The sequence below is a fragment of the Lineus longissimus genome, chromosome 14, assembly GCF_910592395.1.
Source record: "Lineus longissimus chromosome 14, tnLinLong1.2, whole genome shotgun sequence".
Lineage (NCBI taxonomy): Eukaryota > Metazoa > Nemertea > Pilidiophora > Heteronemertea > Lineidae > Lineus > Lineus longissimus.
In genome coordinates, this window is record NC_088321.1 from 16,541,288 (window position 1) to 16,559,065 (window position 17,778).

At 43.6% G+C, this 17,778-nt stretch overlaps 2 protein-coding genes across 2 annotated transcripts; both read left to right on the top strand.

Annotated features, from left to right (window-relative positions):
* The first annotated feature begins 484 nt into the window (after window positions 1-484).
* Window positions 485-5,517, top strand: LOC135498981 (uncharacterized). The gene is made up of 9 exons (XM_064789574.1): window positions 485-496; window positions 912-1,007; window positions 1,714-1,815; window positions 2,190-2,339; window positions 2,701-2,775; window positions 3,032-3,142; window positions 3,402-3,764; window positions 3,878-3,961; window positions 4,329-5,517. The coding sequence occupies exons 1-9, from the start codon at window positions 485-487 to the stop codon at window positions 4,395-4,397; spliced, it is 1,062 nt and encodes a 353-aa protein (XP_064645644.1). The 3' UTR covers window positions 4,398-5,517.
* Window positions 5,518-5,589: 72 nt separating this feature from the next.
* LOC135498982 (uncharacterized) lies at window positions 5,590-9,600 on the top strand. Its single transcript, XM_064789575.1, has 4 exons — window positions 5,590-6,104; window positions 7,589-7,742; window positions 8,175-8,726; window positions 8,971-9,600. The coding sequence occupies exons 1-4, from the start codon at window positions 6,098-6,100 to the stop codon at window positions 9,086-9,088; spliced, it is 831 nt and encodes a 276-aa protein (XP_064645645.1). The 5' UTR covers window positions 5,590-6,097; the 3' UTR covers window positions 9,089-9,600.
* The last annotated feature ends 8,178 nt before the right edge of the window (window positions 9,601-17,778 follow it).

Sequence of the window (17,778 nt, forward strand, 5' to 3'; positions counted from 1 at the left end):
GGGATGGCCACTATGTATGCATCCTTTGAACAACAACCAGGACATTTTCTTGATTCGGAAAGAAAGTCAATACATGATTTTGCTCTGCTGTTGGCAACAGACCAGATAGTGACGTCAGCTCCTTGAAGTTTATCTCATCATCCCCGTGACAGCCGGTTTAGATGGCCCAAAAGGCGTTCCCCCCGGGCATCCTCACTGAGAGAATATGGCCGCGGGTGAGGACACAGCTTGTTACGCGAGACGTATCTCCGAGCTGATGCAGCTTGGAGAATCAGAAAGGCTGCACCAGGAATACGAGAAGAACCTTCAGAATCATCGCTGGAGAAACAGTACTTGATAAGGGGAGAGAAATAAGGGTACGTATAAGAGATTGAAGACAACTTTTGAAGGTCGTGCTTCCTCCTGTTAATATGTTTGATGTAAATGTTTGATCGGTTTAAGGGCCAGCATTTGACACTGTAGTCCGATAGGTTATTGGGGAAAAATGAAACACTGGGTATGGAATATCAGTTCATATTGCATGTCACTGATGTATAGTCTAGCTCATATTAATACCATTACCAAGAGTATAAAGACTTTGACCAAGAATAGAGACAGACCCATCGCTATGGCCTATGATACCACGTCAAATACGTGACCAATTTCGATGTGGTTCGCGCTGCCTTGTCACGAAGGTTGGTTTGCGCTGCCTTGTCACGAAGGTTGGTTTGCGCTGCTTTGTCACGAAGGTTGTTTTCCATTGATTACCATGATGACAATGTAATCAATCATTTAGTAAAGTTCCACAGAAAAGTATTTCGGGGAAAAACAAAACAATAACTTAATGTTGTGGTACACAGTAAGATATGATATTGGCTATGGTGTTTTTAAGATGACATCTTATAATAACCGGATTTGGATCTTTCTCGTAGGTCATCTTAAACATGTACAAAGAAAGGAAGAATGGCTGCGTCGACCTGTTTTACTGTGGACAGTGTCTGTCGGTGCTAATGGAAGTTCTTAACCTGGTAAGATGGAAATGATCTTTTCAGAACTTCGTGACGGTGTAGGCGGATATCACTATCTCGATAACGGCTCAATGCTGTGCATCCATATGCATAAAAACGAGAGTCTGACGGGTTTTTAACGGGATCTTGATTGAGTCGGCAAATTATACTTGGGGGAGGAATGAAGGCGGGTGATGTTACGAGAAATCGCAGGATTTCCCCGTTCAGCTGCTTAACAGATGTTACGGTCCCTCAGGGGTGGGATGGGGTTAGGATGAAACCAGGTGTTCCAAACTATTGCCCGGGGAAACGAGGGCATCAGAGTAATTTAAAACAAAAAAGAAATGAATATAAAATGGAGGCTTTCTTTCATTATTTCTTTGCAAAATTCTTTATAAAAAATGATTACTTAGCAAAACTCTGCCTCGGAAATGACATAGTGGCTCTCAATAGATTTGAACTCACTACTTCTTGGTCAGACGCCCAGCGCTCTTGAGACCACGTCACCGGCTTTTCCCGTTGCACAGGGCATAGGCCGTTGGTTCGAATCCCAAGACAGATGCTTCTCTGGCCTTTATACATGAAGAGTTCCCGTGTCTCTATATCAGTTACAGATGAGGTAAGCGCTACATATTGATATTAAACAGTCATTGTGAAGCGCTTTGATGCATCCGATGTATCAAAGTGAATTATAAAGGCCGTCGTATATACTCTATCGCTGTTTCAGGTTGGTGGCCTCTTCGGTGTTATTACCGGCGTGCTGATTCTCACGTGGCGGTGGATACCAGGCATTCAGGGAGCCTCAAGACTCCTCATGAGCTCAAAATACGTAAGCACTTCACCCGATTTATTCCCACTTTAATCGACTTGAGTAGTTTTTGTCTATGTCTTGATTTCAAACCAGTTGTTTGGAATGAAGGATTCTCTCATTGCTCATATTCCTTTTCAACTCATTAATTGTTTTTTTATATGTACGTGTACTTTTGGCCGTATCATTACCAACAAAATAATTTGAATGACAGTGCAATTTAGGGCATTCTGCAATCGTACCATAGTTGAGGGAGAGGTCATGATCGGTCTGGAGAATCGAATAAGAAAGAAAAGAGAGTATTGCCAAAGTGACGTCAATTTTCGCGCATGCCTTAGGGAAAATCAACACCGCCTATTTGTGGGATGCTGACACCCTTTTTGGTTTATTTGCAGACGGCGGTCTTGTTGCTGTTTGTCCGCGACTACAGGCTCTTTGCTGGTGTGATTGGCGTTGTGGAGATTGTTTTCGGACTCTTCTGCATAGTGTCTGCGTTGGTGTCCATTGTTGGAAGGCTTAAGGACTCCAAAAGGCTTCTGACCGCGGTAGGTGCAAACCTCCATTGATAACCCCAGTGATGTTCACCGCGAATACACTGGTAACGGTTACCAATGACAAGGCTCAGGAACTGCGGTGGCAGTCTCCAAGCATTGGCATTGGTAACGGCTGCAAAGGAAAGTACTGCAGCGTTTACTTCGCCGCAGTGAATAGTGCAAGTTCTCTAATTAAGAGATTAGGTAGGTTCATGTTTAGATAACTTGTAAATGAACTCCCCAACAACCATAACCCAGTTGCAAGTCAGCCACTTTTTATGACGACAGCAGCTGTTCTACATCTTCGTCAAGTGATAATCACCGTCTCAATGAAGCTATGTTCCTCAGTTTCCCTGCTTTTCGAACTTTACAGAGCGCCGTCTTGAAGACGATTATCGCCATTTTGCTTTGGGTAAGCGCCATTGCTGTGGTCATCAGCCAATCAGCGGTAAGTAAGTTATTCGGTTGCAGGAGAAATGGTCTCGCTGAAATTATATCAAACCACGACGACTAAAAACTGGTTTTGACCGCTTATTGGCAATGGAATTTCGACAGTGGGTTATTATAAGAAAAAGTCATATTTCTAACACGGTAACACGAAAGGAAGAGAGAAAACGTGTCTATGAATATCTATTTGTAAAATGCGTTGCCAAGATCGCGCATGGCTGTCATGTCGGTCGTCAATGTCATTAACTTCGTTACAGATCACCAGTGGCGTTCGCAGCACACTGAAGAGTGGACTGCAGACCAATTATCTAGCATCTGCTCGCTCGGAGAACTCGATCTCGGCTACCTTCTCCGTGATACAGACCGAGGTTAGTTAGACAAGATCCCCAATGGACCAATCATGGGCCGATCAAGCTATCGCCAGTCGATCAGTCTCTGCTCCTTATGCCCAGCCAGCTTGATCAACTCCTGGTGTTACATTATAAAACCTCCACGTTTAGTTTTAACCTTAAAAACCCAGAAATCTTTCTTAAATTTTTCAGATTTTTCATTTTGTCTCTCAAATGGTATAAAAAATTTTAGAAAAAAAACATGGCAGCCATTCTCAAATATGTTTTTCGTTTCCAGTTCCATTGTTGTGGAGTAGACGGGTGGACTGATTACCATGGCTTCCAATCAAATGGTGGAGGAGCTGTGAAAGCATTGAAGGCCATTAGGCTCGAGGAGCGCGATGTAAAGAGGTTGGAGGCCGTGTTGCCCACGACGGCTGTGCAGACGTCACAAGCCAAGAGGTCTGCAAAGGGTAAAGGGAAGGTGAAAGTCTTGAGGCCCGCGGAAGGTGCAACGGTAGTAAAGAGCGTTGGGCCTGTACATTTTGTCCGCCGGATGCCGTTGACCTGCTGCAAGGGGACGGGAAGCTATAGGTCGTTTCAAGCATTGGATAAGAGATGCACTACCAAGCCAACTGATACAAACTCTTACTGGAAAACCGTAAGTTCATCTTTCTGCTAGTAGGGGGCGAATTTGGTAGCGTTTCGAATAACAATCACCTCACAGGTATCAATTAACCTTAATGGTGACCATTGTTTTCTTTTCACTTCCAGGGCTGCTTGGATAAGATCCGGGCATCCTTCACCCCCTACTATATCTTCATGGTGGTCTCCTTCATTGGTCTACTGTTGATGAGCGTGAGTATAATGTTCTATCTTCCATTCCAGAGATACCCTGAATGGCAAGTCAATCATGTACAAAGTAGTACTCCTTTGAATCAGAGCCGCGGTCGGCAGAAAATAGAACAAAATATCCAGATTTGTATCCGGTTCACATGCGCATAATATACTTTGCCACAGTATTCAGTCATGCGCATGCGTAACCGGATACAGAATCTGGAAATTTTGTTCCAATGTTTTGCTCTGGTCGACGCCTACACAGCGTTCTTTATTGGATTTCTAAGGGTAATTTGGCCTCTTCACGCGCCTGTGTTGGCAGAGAGAGTATCTTCGATATGCCTGGAGAATGGTCCTCTGGCTCACCACATTTCTCTATACATTGCAGGTGATTAGCGTGTCTTTTTCTTGGGTCAGTGTGGCACGAGCGGGCAGGAGCGAATACGAAATAAAATAGCAGACTTCGCCAGCTGAGGCATGTCAGGAACCGATGTTACCAACAGCATGCGTCGAGACACATCTGTCTTTTTAGATTCGACTACAAATCCTCCCCTTACCATCTCTGTCACGAACTTGTACTCCAAGCTCTACGTTTTATCATATACTTAAATTCACTGATCCGACAGACATATGCGATGAAAGTAACAAGATTAATTATACCGTACTAGTAACAAGATTATAGCTAGGTGGCAGGTCAGAATGCAGGATAACCAACTGGTGTACTGTTAATCTCTCTGTCTTCTGGACATTGATGGTAGTTTACATGAATATTGAGAGAATCGTACTAGGTTAAGGTGAAACTAAAGTGACGCCATTTTGCCAATCTAAGAAACACCAGACCTAATCAAAAATCCTCAAAATGGTAAAAGCCTCCCGAGAGGACGTTGTCACTCTCTGCATGACCTCTGAACGACATCTTGTCTTAATGTTGGTGTTTGATAGAGTTCTGGTGCGCGTCAGTTTGGCAAAATGAAGTCATCTTAAGAACAGTTTTCATGGCGCTGACTGACCAGCGTGCCGTGTCGGCTTTCAAACGCAAGTGCGTAGTCATGGCAATACCGAGCGCAGTGAAAGTTAGTTCCCGCCATTACACTGCACCAGAGTCAATTCACATAGGGATTTAAATGATAAGACAATACAGCTTTAAAATATAATTGGAATCAGCAGTTACTGCAAGCTATCAATCACAAGGTGTTTTTATTGATGCTTGACCTACCATGACAATGTTTGTCGGTCACCCTTAAGCTTCGTCAATATGATTGGTAAACATTGTATGATGTATGGTCTTGGTTCATCGAATATCCTGAAGAAATCAAAAGTTCAAGTCAAGTTTGCTCTTGATTTACAGTCATAGATTGTGTACTGATGTACAGCAACTTTGACCAAGGAAGGGTGGATTGTCATGTGATTCTAGTCCACTTTGATAAGAACAGACACCGTGCTGTGTGAAGTACATCAATTCACCTCCTTGTTGGCATGGGTCCATCATTGAATGCCCACGACAATGCCCTCGCATATCTCTAACTGTACAAATACTGATTATTAAAAGCCTTCGGGATTTCACCAAAAAGCATTCAGCGCATGTCGTCGTGTTTTTCAATGTGACCATAATAGGCAGGTTTAGCAACCCTACGACTTACACAATACGAACTCCAATGTTGTCGAGACAGTCATTAGTCCTTTGCAGATTCCTTTAGGCTGCATTCCTGAATCATCTTTTATAACCAGTTCCACGAGAAACCGGAACAACATCTTTTAAAAAGACGTGGATAAAGTACATTTGCATTTGGTCGTTCTCAGCTGTTCGTAGGGATGCAGAACCTGCCTAACAAACGGCTTTAGAGCACACAAGAAAGTCGAGCAGTTCGAAAGTGTATAACATTTACATCCACCCCGCGGATCAGCGTATTGTATATTCTTGCACTTGTTCGAAATGCATCCATGGACTGTTTGATGATTAAAATTCAAAATTTCTGACGACCATAGCGAACGTGGGCACTTGACCTTTAAAAATAGCTTGCCTGAGTATGAAATGCTTGCTCGTTCAGTCCAAGTGGCGGGCTTGGCGTCGGTGGGATGACCGAGGCCTACACGTACAGATAGAATGAGACGGGAAGCGGTGCGGGTGGACTTTGTGGATGGATTGACAAGATAACCATGGAAAGTAAGTAGTCACAAGAGTTTTCTTCGGTTAGGTTGGTTGTGTGAGGTTAGAAAATCTCATCCTTGGCAAACGGCTAGGCCTACTCAAACCAATGGGCTTGTTGCCCGGATAAACAAAAATAGCCGGCGGCTCTCGTTTTAGACTAATTTAACTCAACTAATTTATTTTATGTACGGAGGTGTTACGATTGTAACTATCGTACACTAATTTTCCGGTACATTATTATTGCAACTGGTCACTGGAAATTGATCCCGTACGGTAGAGTTCGGGGTTCCACCGACCGATTACTTTTTCATTCAAAATTGATTTCCAAGTTTGGCCCAATTGCACTGATTTTCAATATCCAAGAAAGAAAATTCAAATTACCTTTCGGAAAGTCCACTTGAACCATTATGGAAAGGGGCATGAGGCAAGCTGCTTGCATGATATCCAGGTCCATATTCCTGCTGACGCCCTAGATTAATATCATATCATATTCTCGACAGTTGAGTGGCTCCATGTGAGAACACCTAATCAGTTAGACAAGCCATCGCTAGATTATTTTTTCGATTCAGCTCTGTATTTAGACTAGTCCACGGTAAATACTGCATGCCGAGAGCTGTCCGTACATCTCAAATAGTACGGAGTGTCGCCTATCAAAAGCATCTGTTGAGAAAGGCGCACCCCAATGTTCATTGCAGTTGTAGAAGTGCAACATTATAGTTTTCCTCTACACTGATGCCTAAACTGAAAGCCATGTATATCTGATATGAAGGATAGGGTAGCTTGTAGAATGTCCGTTGAGATCATCTTATATTCAAACAACTCTGAATGCAAATACTACATGAATACCTAGAGCTGTCTGTCTAACCAGTACTTGATGTATCGAACAATGGTCGGTACCAGACATTTTGATAAAAGTGAATAATACGCCCTTGAGTTTGGCACTTTACCAAAGAGCTGCATGAGATCTGCTGGCCGCTCTCTTCAAGGACCAGTGTACCAACCAGTTTGATAGTTTGTGATTGGGTCCTATTTTGAGAACATCGCCCAAGTGACTGAGGGGAACATAAATTTAGACGAGGCCTTTTAGAATCATGTGACACTTTACCAGTAGGCCGATCAAGCTTTTTTATTTCACCCGAAGTCCGGGTCCATCGGCTTGCGTCATTTCTGCACAACGCACCTTAATACCGAGAACCTGCGCAGGCCAATGAACCTACGTTTTGAGAATTGAGCGAAGGACAAAAGAATAGCTTGATCGCCCTACCACTGGTACATTGAGGATCCCCCTGGCTGTCTATTTCAAGTGAAAGGCCTGTTCCCACGCGAGAAGTCCGTTTGTCCGCAACCGCAGCCGACTCTTACGGACTTTGGCAACTCCCCGGCAGAGGTAGAAATTGGTTATAATTCTTTAGCTTATTACAAACAAACTAACTATAACAGCTGCCTCGGGAGTTTAGACTAGTTGACCTGCCCACTCTCATTTCTGTTTTCCTTTTCAGTCACATTCCAAGACTACTTCTCCATCGCCCTTGGTTGTGCCGCCGGGGTGCTGGTGCTTCTCACGATTGTCACCCTCTTTGCGTGGTCCTGTCGCAAGAAGGGGAGAAAGGAGGCCAGGGAGGAGTTCCCACTCCATGCGATGGACATGCCCGGGTAGGTGGCCTGATAGACTGACTAGTTCTCCCATGAGATGGACATGCCCGGGTAGGTGGCCTGATAGACTGACTAGTTCTCCGTGGTCAACATGTTGATGAATGGATTTCTCAACTCTCTAGTATTCTTTGTATACTTGCTTGCCTTCACTTTTGGTACCGTCTGAATTCAGCTTTTTGAGTAAGTTGGAGGACCATGTCTGGAGAAGTAGGGTGATAGCCTTATGGGTGAGAGGACGGTCTTTCTGACATGACGGTGCCTTACCCCCTTTGTCAAGTGAAGTGCTCTGTACCGAAGAAGGTTATATTGGCTGTTGTGATGACCATAATGATGATCAGTGACTGTGATGACAAAATATGTGGCCGAATCCTTGGATCTGATTATTTAGCCGAAATTTCATCTGTTTTTAAAATTGATTTGTCGTGTTTGCAGCTACCAAGGTCTCATGACGTCACACTCTTGGCAGGGTGGTGAGCCACAGCCAATGACGCACGTCCCTCCGCTACAAGTCGGGCTTGATCGGCCCTCCCATGGGTATCACTGCCAGCCTGAGGACACTCGAGGCCCGCCGATCATGCCTCCAAGCGAACACAGATCACCACAGCAACCTCGCGAAGGAAGGGAACGACAGGGCTCAAATGGAAGACCAAGACAAGCTGGGGACGATGACAAACAAAGAGGCAGGCGACCGAGATCCCGCGAGAGGAGGACGAGACCTCATGAGGAACCAGATATCGTTCTGGCGAGCAGGGCGAAGTCCCTGGAAAGACCTTCGAGTCTGTTTCGACCAATTAATGACCGGAACAACCGTCGCCTGCCTGACCCTCCGACTGCTCCGAGCGGTGGCGCTCCTGCTGGTCACGACATGCGGCGGGCATTTTCTGATAGGACGCTGGATGACCCCTCTGGTTACCGTGGTAACGAGACGCCTGTTAGCTGGCAGGAGAGGTTTATGGCGTGGAAAGTCAGTCAGCAGCAACTAGGGTAAGAAACGACACGGTCGGTCAGTGCCGAGGCGAAACATGGACGTGAGTGGTTGGGAGGACGGTCCCATGGACGTGAGTGGTTGGTAGGACGGTCCATGTAGTTGAATATTTGCTGCCAACACGCACCTTAACACTGTAAAAAATGTTTATGCGTCTGTGTTACATATACATTAAACCTGAATGCCTTGACACATACCTCGAACTTCGTTCATCTTCAATTAAGTATGCCCTTCCCTTTGCAGGCCCCCCGGCCCGCCTCCTCTCGATCCACGCGACTCGAGAAGACGAGGGCAGCGTCTGCCAGAATATCTCGCAGGATTACCTGCAGACGATGAGAGAAGGCTGAACGCGATCTCGTGAAGTTTGGTCCGGATTACCGTGACACAGGCAAGGCCGTTGAAATGATGTGATGGGCCAACACAAGGACAGTTATTAGTTTCTGTAATCACGATGTTCTTGTACATGTATTTCGCTTTTTACATACGAGTTGTTTATATAATTGTGATGACGACATCAGCTTCACAAAGACTCACAAACTCTTGATAAATCCATGTTCAGGCACGGACCGAGTGCACTGCGTTGGCGGCCAATGGCATGAAATCACGTTGACTTGACGTCATCACGTTACCTCCTCTGGTGATGTAGAAAGGGCGGTCGGCCACCTCTGACGCACAGGCGATAAATACTTGTGCCAGTATCAATGACATCCATCAGCGGACCCCGAGAACAGTTATGAACATGTGTGATAGCCAATAGGCCGTCATACTTACATAAACTTTACTCTTGGCAGCTCTTTTACGATTGCTTTTAGATAAGTGCATTGGTTTCGAATCCACCAAATCCAAATCTAATAAATTCATCAAATAACTTTATACTAGAATGGCGTTCGACTACCTCAGCCTCATGAGTCTACCCCGGGCAACCCACGGGACCGAGAATTTTTAATCAGCCGTAACGGCCCTTATCCATTTTACAGAAATACGTCGCTTCAACGTTGATCCGATCGCCGCGCCATCTCTAGCCAGAATTGATAACTGAAATATGTTGGAAAGTATATCAGTTCTTCAAGTTTAACAGAGATGCCGCGGCAATCGATTATACGGCGAACGCGCAAAATAATGAACTCTCACTCTCAGGTGCCGGGTTTAGGATGTAGGTATATGAGGAATCTGGGCAGCTCACTTAGGGAGGGCATTTGTTCAGTGAGGTGGCTTGATATGACCAATCAGAAGATGAACAAGGTTGTGACGTCGGTCCACAGGATAGCCTCTGATTTCTCCAGGCCCACACAAAACTAGACAGTAACAAAAATTTGTCATCGACCTCAAAATGCCAACCAGTTTATTCGTCGTCTGTTGCACAAGTTATCATCAGTATGATTCCGATTGTCACATAGGCCTACATCACAAACAAAACGTCTTAGATGGCGTTCGAGTACCTCAGCCTCAGGAGTCTACCTGGGCAACCGACGGGAGTGAAAATTTTGGGCAGCCGTAACGGCCCTTATCCGATTTATATGAATACGTCGCTTCAACGTTGATCCGATCGCCGCGCCATCTCCAGGCAAACAGAAGAACTGAATCACTGCAGAAAGTATTTCAGTTCTTCAAATTTAACAGAGATGGCGCGGCGATCGATTATACAGCGAACGCGCAAAATAATGAACTCTCAGGTGCCGGGTTTAGGATGTATGTATCAGAGGAATCTGGGCACTTAGGGAGGGCATTTGTTAAGGGGTGGCTTGATATGACCAATCAGATGATGAACAAGGTTGTGACGTCGGTCCAAAGGATAGCCTCTGATTTCTCCAGGCCCACAAAACTAGACGATAACAAAAACTTGTCATCGACCTCAAAATGCCAATTTACCTAAATACGTCGCTTCAACGTTGATCCGATCGCCGCGCCATCTCCAGGCAGAAAGGGAGAACTGAAACACTGTAGAAAGTATTTCAGTTCTTCAAATTTAACAGAGATGGCGCGGCGATCGATTATACAGCGAACGCGCAAAATAATGAACTCTCAGGTGCCGGTGTAATATATGTGAGTGTTTCCCGTGTGTGAGTGTTTCCCCTCATTGTTTGGGAACGCTCAAAAATAGATTGACAAGTTTTTCTGTGTATCCCCCCTATTGAAAAGTCGTGGTCTCTCTAGCTGCCTATTGTTTGGAAACACTGACACATGGGGAACAACCACAGATGTTACACCGGGTTTACGATGTAGGTATCAGAGGAATCTGGGCACTTAGGGAGGGCATTTGTTCAGTGAGGTGGCTTGATATGACCAATCAGATGATGAACAAGGTTGTGAGGTTGGTCCAAAGGATAGCCTCTGATTCCTCGAGGCCCACAAAACTTGACGATAACAAAAACTTGTCATCGACCTCAAAAAGGTCAACATGCAAACTTTCAAATGAATTTATTTTTGAACAATTAGAGTACAGGTTATGTACACACACATAGACATGTACTCTTTTCCAAGTGACGATTCAAAAGTTCCACCACCAACCACCGAATACCTGGCTATTCATGACTACCAAACGCTTCATTAAATGCAAGATTTGATTCAGTTTGCAGCATAATTGGTTGGTGGTATGCTGTTTTTTGAAGGTCGATCCTTAAAAAATTACCCTTGACTAAGGTACTGTTAGGTATTTGTAGGGTATTGTAGGTAAAGTAGGGGGTAACTTGGCCAAATGTATGAAAATCTGGGAATCTGGAATCTGGGCAAATCACTGGTATGTCAGGATGGCTTTCCTTATAAGGTGTCCCTGCTACTTGGTCTTCGACCAGTTTATTCGTCGTCTGTTGCAAAAGCTGTCATTAGTATGATTCCAATTATATGTCACATAGTCCTACATCACAAACAGAACGTCTTAGATGGCGTTCGACTACCTAAGCCTCAGGATCGAGTCTACCCTGTGCAACCGACGGGACTGAGAATATTTTGGCAGCCGTAACGGCCCTTATCCGATTTACATAAATACGTCGCTTCAACGTTGATCCGATCGCCGCGCCATCTCCAGGCAAACAGACGAACTGAAACACTGTAGAAAGTATTTCAGTTCTTCAAATTTAACAGAGATGGCGCGGCGATCGATTATACAGCGAACGCGCAAAATAAATGAACTCTCAGGTGCCGGGTTTAGGATGTATGTATCAGAGGAATCTGGGCACTTAGGGAGGGCATTTGTTCAGTGAGGTGGCTTGATATGACCAATCAGATGATGAACAAGGTTGTGAGGTTGGTCCAAAGGATAGCCTCTGATTCCTCACGGCCCACAAAACTTGACGATAACAAAAACTTGTCATCGACCTCAAAAAGGTCAACATGCAAACTTCAAAATGAATTTATTTCTGAACAATTAGAGTACAGGTTATGTACACACACATAGGCATGTACTCTTTTCCAAGTGACGAAAAGCCCCACCACCAACCGCCAACCAGCGAATACCTGGCCATTCTTGACTACCAAACGCTTCATTAAATGCAAGACTTGATTCAGTTTGCAGTATGTCAGAATGGCAATGATTATATGGTGTCCCTGCTACTTGGTCTTCGACCAGTTTATTCGTCGTCTCTGTTGCAAAGCTATCATTAGTATGATTCCAATTGTCACATAGTCCAACATCACAAACAAAACGTCTTAGATGGCGTTCGACTACCTCAGACTCAGGAGTCTACCCTGGGCAACCGACGGGACCGAGAATATTTGGGCAGCCGTAACGGCCCCTATCCGATTTACATGAATACGTCGCTTCAACGTTGATCCGATCGCCGCGCCATCTCCAGGCAAACAGAAGAACTGAAACACTGTAGAAAGTATTTCAGTTCTTCAAATTTAACAGAGATGGCGCGGCGATCGATTATACAGCGAACGCGCAAAAATAAATGAAATCTCAGGTGCCGGGTTTAGGATGTATGTATCAGAGGAATCTGGGCACTTAGGGAGGGCATTTGTTCAGTGAGGTGGCTTGATATGACCAATCAGATGATGAACAAGGTTGTGGCGTCGGTCCAAAGGATAGCCTCTGATTTCTCCAGGCCCACAAAACTAGACGATAACAAAAACTTGTCATCGACCTCAAAATGCCAATTTACCTAAATACGTCGCTTCAACGTTGATCCGATCGCCGCGCCATCTCCAGGCAGACAGGAAGAACTGAATCACTGTAGAAAGTATTTCAGTTCTTCAAATTTAACAGAGATGGCGCGGCGATCGATTATACAGCGAACGCGCAAAATAAATGAACTCTCAGGTGCCGGGTTTAGGATGTATGTATCAGAGGAATCTGGACACTTAGGGAGGGCATTTGTTCAGTGAGGTGGCTTGATATGACCAATCAGATGATGAACAAGGTTGTGACGTCAGTCCAAAGGATAGCCTCTGATTCCTCGAGGCCCACAAAACTTGACGATAACAAAAACTTGTCATCGACCTCAAAAACTTCCAAATGAAAATAACAGGATATATGTTTCAATACCATGAATTTATTTTTGAATGATTAAAATACAGGTTATGTACACACACATAGACATGTACTCTTTTCCAAGTGATGATCAAAAACCACCACCAACCACCGAATACCTGGCCATTCTTGACTACCAAACGCTTCATTAAATGCAAGACTTGATTCAGTTTGCAGTATGTCAGAATGGCAATGATTATATGGTGTCCCTGCTACTTGGTCTTCGACCAGTTTATTCGTCGTCTCTGTTGCAAAAGTTATCATCAGTAGGCCTATGATTCCGATTATTTGTCACATAGGCCTACATCACATACAGAACATCTTAGATGGCGTTCGACTACCTCAGCGTCAGGAGTCTACCTTGGGCAACGCACGGGAGCGAGAAGTTTTGGGCAGCCGTAGCGGCCCCTATCCGATTTACATGAATACGTCGCTTCAACGTTGATCCGATCGCCGCGCCATCTCCAGGCAAACAGAAGAACTGAAACACTGCAGAAAGTATTTCAGTTCCTCATGTTTAACAGAGATGGCGCGGCGATCGATTATACAGCGAACGCGCAAAATAATGACCTCTCAGGTGCCGGGTTTAGGATGTACTAGCATAGTACCCGTCCTGTGGACGGGTTATTGAGGGGATTTGTCTCCCGTAGTGCATGGCAATTTTGGAAGTCCCCAAAACCACTGACGAAATGTAATGTATTGATGTATACATCATGGCTCGGATTTCCCCGTCAAATTCGTTTTCCAAGTAATTCCAAGTTTACATATTATCAAAACAACATTCTACATATAACCATAGATGACTTCCTACTACGAAAAACAACCTCTTCCCTCCCAATTTCGAGAACACTCCGGACAAACCTCACCACTTTCTCCTACACAGTGTTCTTGCGGCCCCTCCGGAGAAATTCCAAGGGGGCTACAGAATTAGACAACAACAACAAAATCGGGAATTCCCCATACCGGGAATCCCCATTTCTCAATCCCAAGAGAACAATGTACAGGTGTCCTCGCGGCCCTTTCGGAGAAATTTCCGGCAGCAGCGGATTTCATTAGCCCGACAAAAACGGGGAATCCCGATTTCACATTCCCCCAACACCACTGACGAACTGCAATGTTTCATTCAATACCATGAATTTATTTCTGAACAATTGAAATACTGATTATGTAAACTGTTCCGTGGTGACCATCAAAAAGCCCTACCACCAACCACCGAATACCTGGCCATTCATTACTACCAAACGCGTCATTAGATGCAAGACTTGATTCAGTTTGCAGCATGATTGGTTGGTGGTGTGCAGTTTTCTGAAGGTCGATCCCTACTTAATAAAAATTACCCTTCGCTAAGGTACTATTAGGTATTTGTAGGGTATTGTAGGTAAATTAGGGGGTAATTTGACCAAATGTATGAAAATCTGGGAATCTGGAATCTGGGCAAATCACAGGTATGTCAGGATAGCTTATAAGGTGTCCCTGCTTCTTGGTCTTCGACCAGTTTATTCGTCGTCTGTTGCAAAAGCTATCATTAGTATGATTCCAATTATTTGTCACACAGTCCTACATCACAAACAAAACGTCTTAGATGGCGTTCGACTACCTCAGCCTCAGGAGTTTACCCTGGGCAACCGAAGGGAGTGAGAATATTTGGGCAGCCGTAACGGCCCTTATCCGATTTACATAAATACGTCGCTTCAACGTTGATCCGATCGCCGCGCCATCTCCAGGCAAACAGACGAACTGAAACACTGTAGAAAGTATTTCAGTTCTTCAAATTTAACAGAGATGGCGCGGCGATCGATTATACAGCGAACGCGCAAAATAATGAACTCTCACTCTCAGGTGCCGGTGTAACATCTGTGGTTGTTCCCCATGTTTCAGTGTTTCCAAACAATAGGTAGAGAGACCATGACTTTTCAATAGGGGAGATACACAGAAAAACTCGTCAATCTATTTTTGAGCGTTCCCAAACAATGAGGGGAAACACTCAAAAGCAGAAACACTCAAAAACGTTACACCTGGTTTACGATGTAGGTATAGGAGGAATCTGGGCAGATCACTTAGGGAGGGCATTTGTTCAGTGAGGTGGCTTGATATGACCAATCAGATGATGAACAAGGTTGTGACGTCGGTCCACAGGATAGCCTCTGATTTCTCCAGGCCCACAAAACTAGACAATAACAAAAACTTGTCATCGACCTCAAAATGCCAACCAGTTTATTCGTCGTCTGTTGCACAAGTTATCATCAGTATGATTCCGATTATTTGTCACATAGGCCTACATCACAAACAAAACATCTTAGATGGCGTTCGACTACCTCAGCCTCAGGAGTCTACGCTGGGCAACCGACGGGAGTGAGAATTTTTGGGCAGCCGTAACGGCCCCTATCCGATTTACATAAATACATCGCTACATAACATAACATAACATAACATAACATAATTTATTTCTCTCCAAAAAACCCTTTCGGGTATAAGAGGTTACATGATTTAACATTTACATATGGTGGACCAAGCTGATGAATTCTTTACAAAAACTATGAATATTGTCTAAGTTTACCCGGGAACATTTAGTCATAATGCGATGGAAAAATTCATGATAAAAAACCTGAGGTAATTCTTTTAAGTTTGGAAACAACCTTACTCGCATGTGACGGAAATACGGACATGTAATAAAATAATGAAGTTCGTCTCTTACACAAACCTGGTCACAAAGACCACAAATATTTTCTGCAGTTTCATTTCTATACATTCTGGTTACTGTTTCTGGGAATTTTATAGATCCAGTACGAAATTTACAAATACTGACCGTTTGATATAATGGTAATTTTTTAACATAGGGCTCCATATTCAGGTTTTGTTTAAACATTCTATAAATTATACATCTGAAATCGTTATTTACCTCGTTTCTCCATAGTTGTTCACACTGGTCTCTCATTATCTGTTCAACTACAATTTTCAGTTCTCGTAGGGACAAAACCTCGGGAGTATACCAAATTTGAGTGAGGCCACAGCCGTCTAGAACAGTTTTCACACTTTTACACCAGCCTTGGTTTAAATAACCCTTGTCTAAATGCTCCCTAGTTATGTTATAAAAGATATAAGCCCATTTATCTGTTTTTCCAATTCTGAGTCTGTTCCAAAAAGATAACATTCGCACGGCTATGTGAATCTTCAAAGAGTGTCGCCCAAGTTCTCCCATTACCATTACTGTAGGAGTTCTTAACGGTAATCGTAGCAAATATTTGCAAAATTTAACTTGTACACGGTCCAGCAACTCGGTGTTTTGGTTACCCCACACCTCACTACCGTATAGCAAAACTGGTGTGACTACTTTGTCAAATATGTCTAGACTCAATTCGACCGTAAGAGAAAGTCTTCTACACGCTCTCAGTACACCAAACATGGCTTTCATACCTTTATTATATCTATCTTTTATTGCCCTCGCAAAATTTCCATTATATGAGAATGTTACGCCTAAGTATGTGAAATGGTCTACCAACTCGACCCTACCCCCATTATATCTAAATTCCGGTATATTTACTCTAAGCTTTCCCCGAGAAAAAATCATTGCCTTGGTTTTCTTAATATTTACGATCAGATGCCACTCCTCACAGTAATCGTGCAATAAGTTCAGGGCGTTTTGTAACTCGTTAGGATCATCTGCCATAAGAATCATATCGTCCGCATACGATAATATTGCCAGCTTCAAAAAAATCTCCAAGTTGTCTAAAAACTCACATCGGCTATTGATATGTAAATCAGAAGGACCATTAAAACCATGGTCGTTCAAAAAAATTTCAAAATCGTTTAGATATAACGCAAATAAGAGTGGCGACATATTTTCGCCCTGCCTAACCCCTATGGAACACGGAAAATAATCTGATCTATTATTGTTAATCTGAACACACGATTTCGCTTTATCATACATATTTACCATGACATTCAATATTTTACCGTTTATACCATTTCCAATAAGTTTACGCCAAAGTCCTAACCTCCATATTTTATCGAAAGCTTGTTTGAAATCAATAAATACCACATATAAGCGTTTGCCCTTACTCAAATACAAATCAATCAAACACTTCAGAACAAAAACATTGTCCATGGTAGAGTAACCTGATCTGAAACCTGTTTGTTCTTCACCTAATACCTCGTGTAAATTCACATACTCGTCTAACCTGCTATTTAAAATAGCTGTGAACAATTTACCTAAACAGCTTAATAAAGTAATACCTCTGTAATTCTCACCCTTTGTTCTATCACCCTTTTTCTTATAGATTGGTTTTATAATGCCATTAATCCAATTTGTCGGTATGCATCCACTGTCCAAAATTCTGTTAAACAAATTATAATAAAAATCTATTAAATACTCCCCGGTGTTAATGATAAGTTCGTTTGTAATACCGTCAACTCCACTGGCCTTTCTCCGCTTCAATTTTCTTATTTGGGTCAAAATTTCCCCCCTCTCTATCTGCCTATTCAACACTTCATCTCCCCTGTTTATCTGCTCAGTAGTCATCTCGAAACTTTCGTCGGCCACATTCCCAGCATTTAATTCTTTAAAATGATTTTGTAAAGTGTCG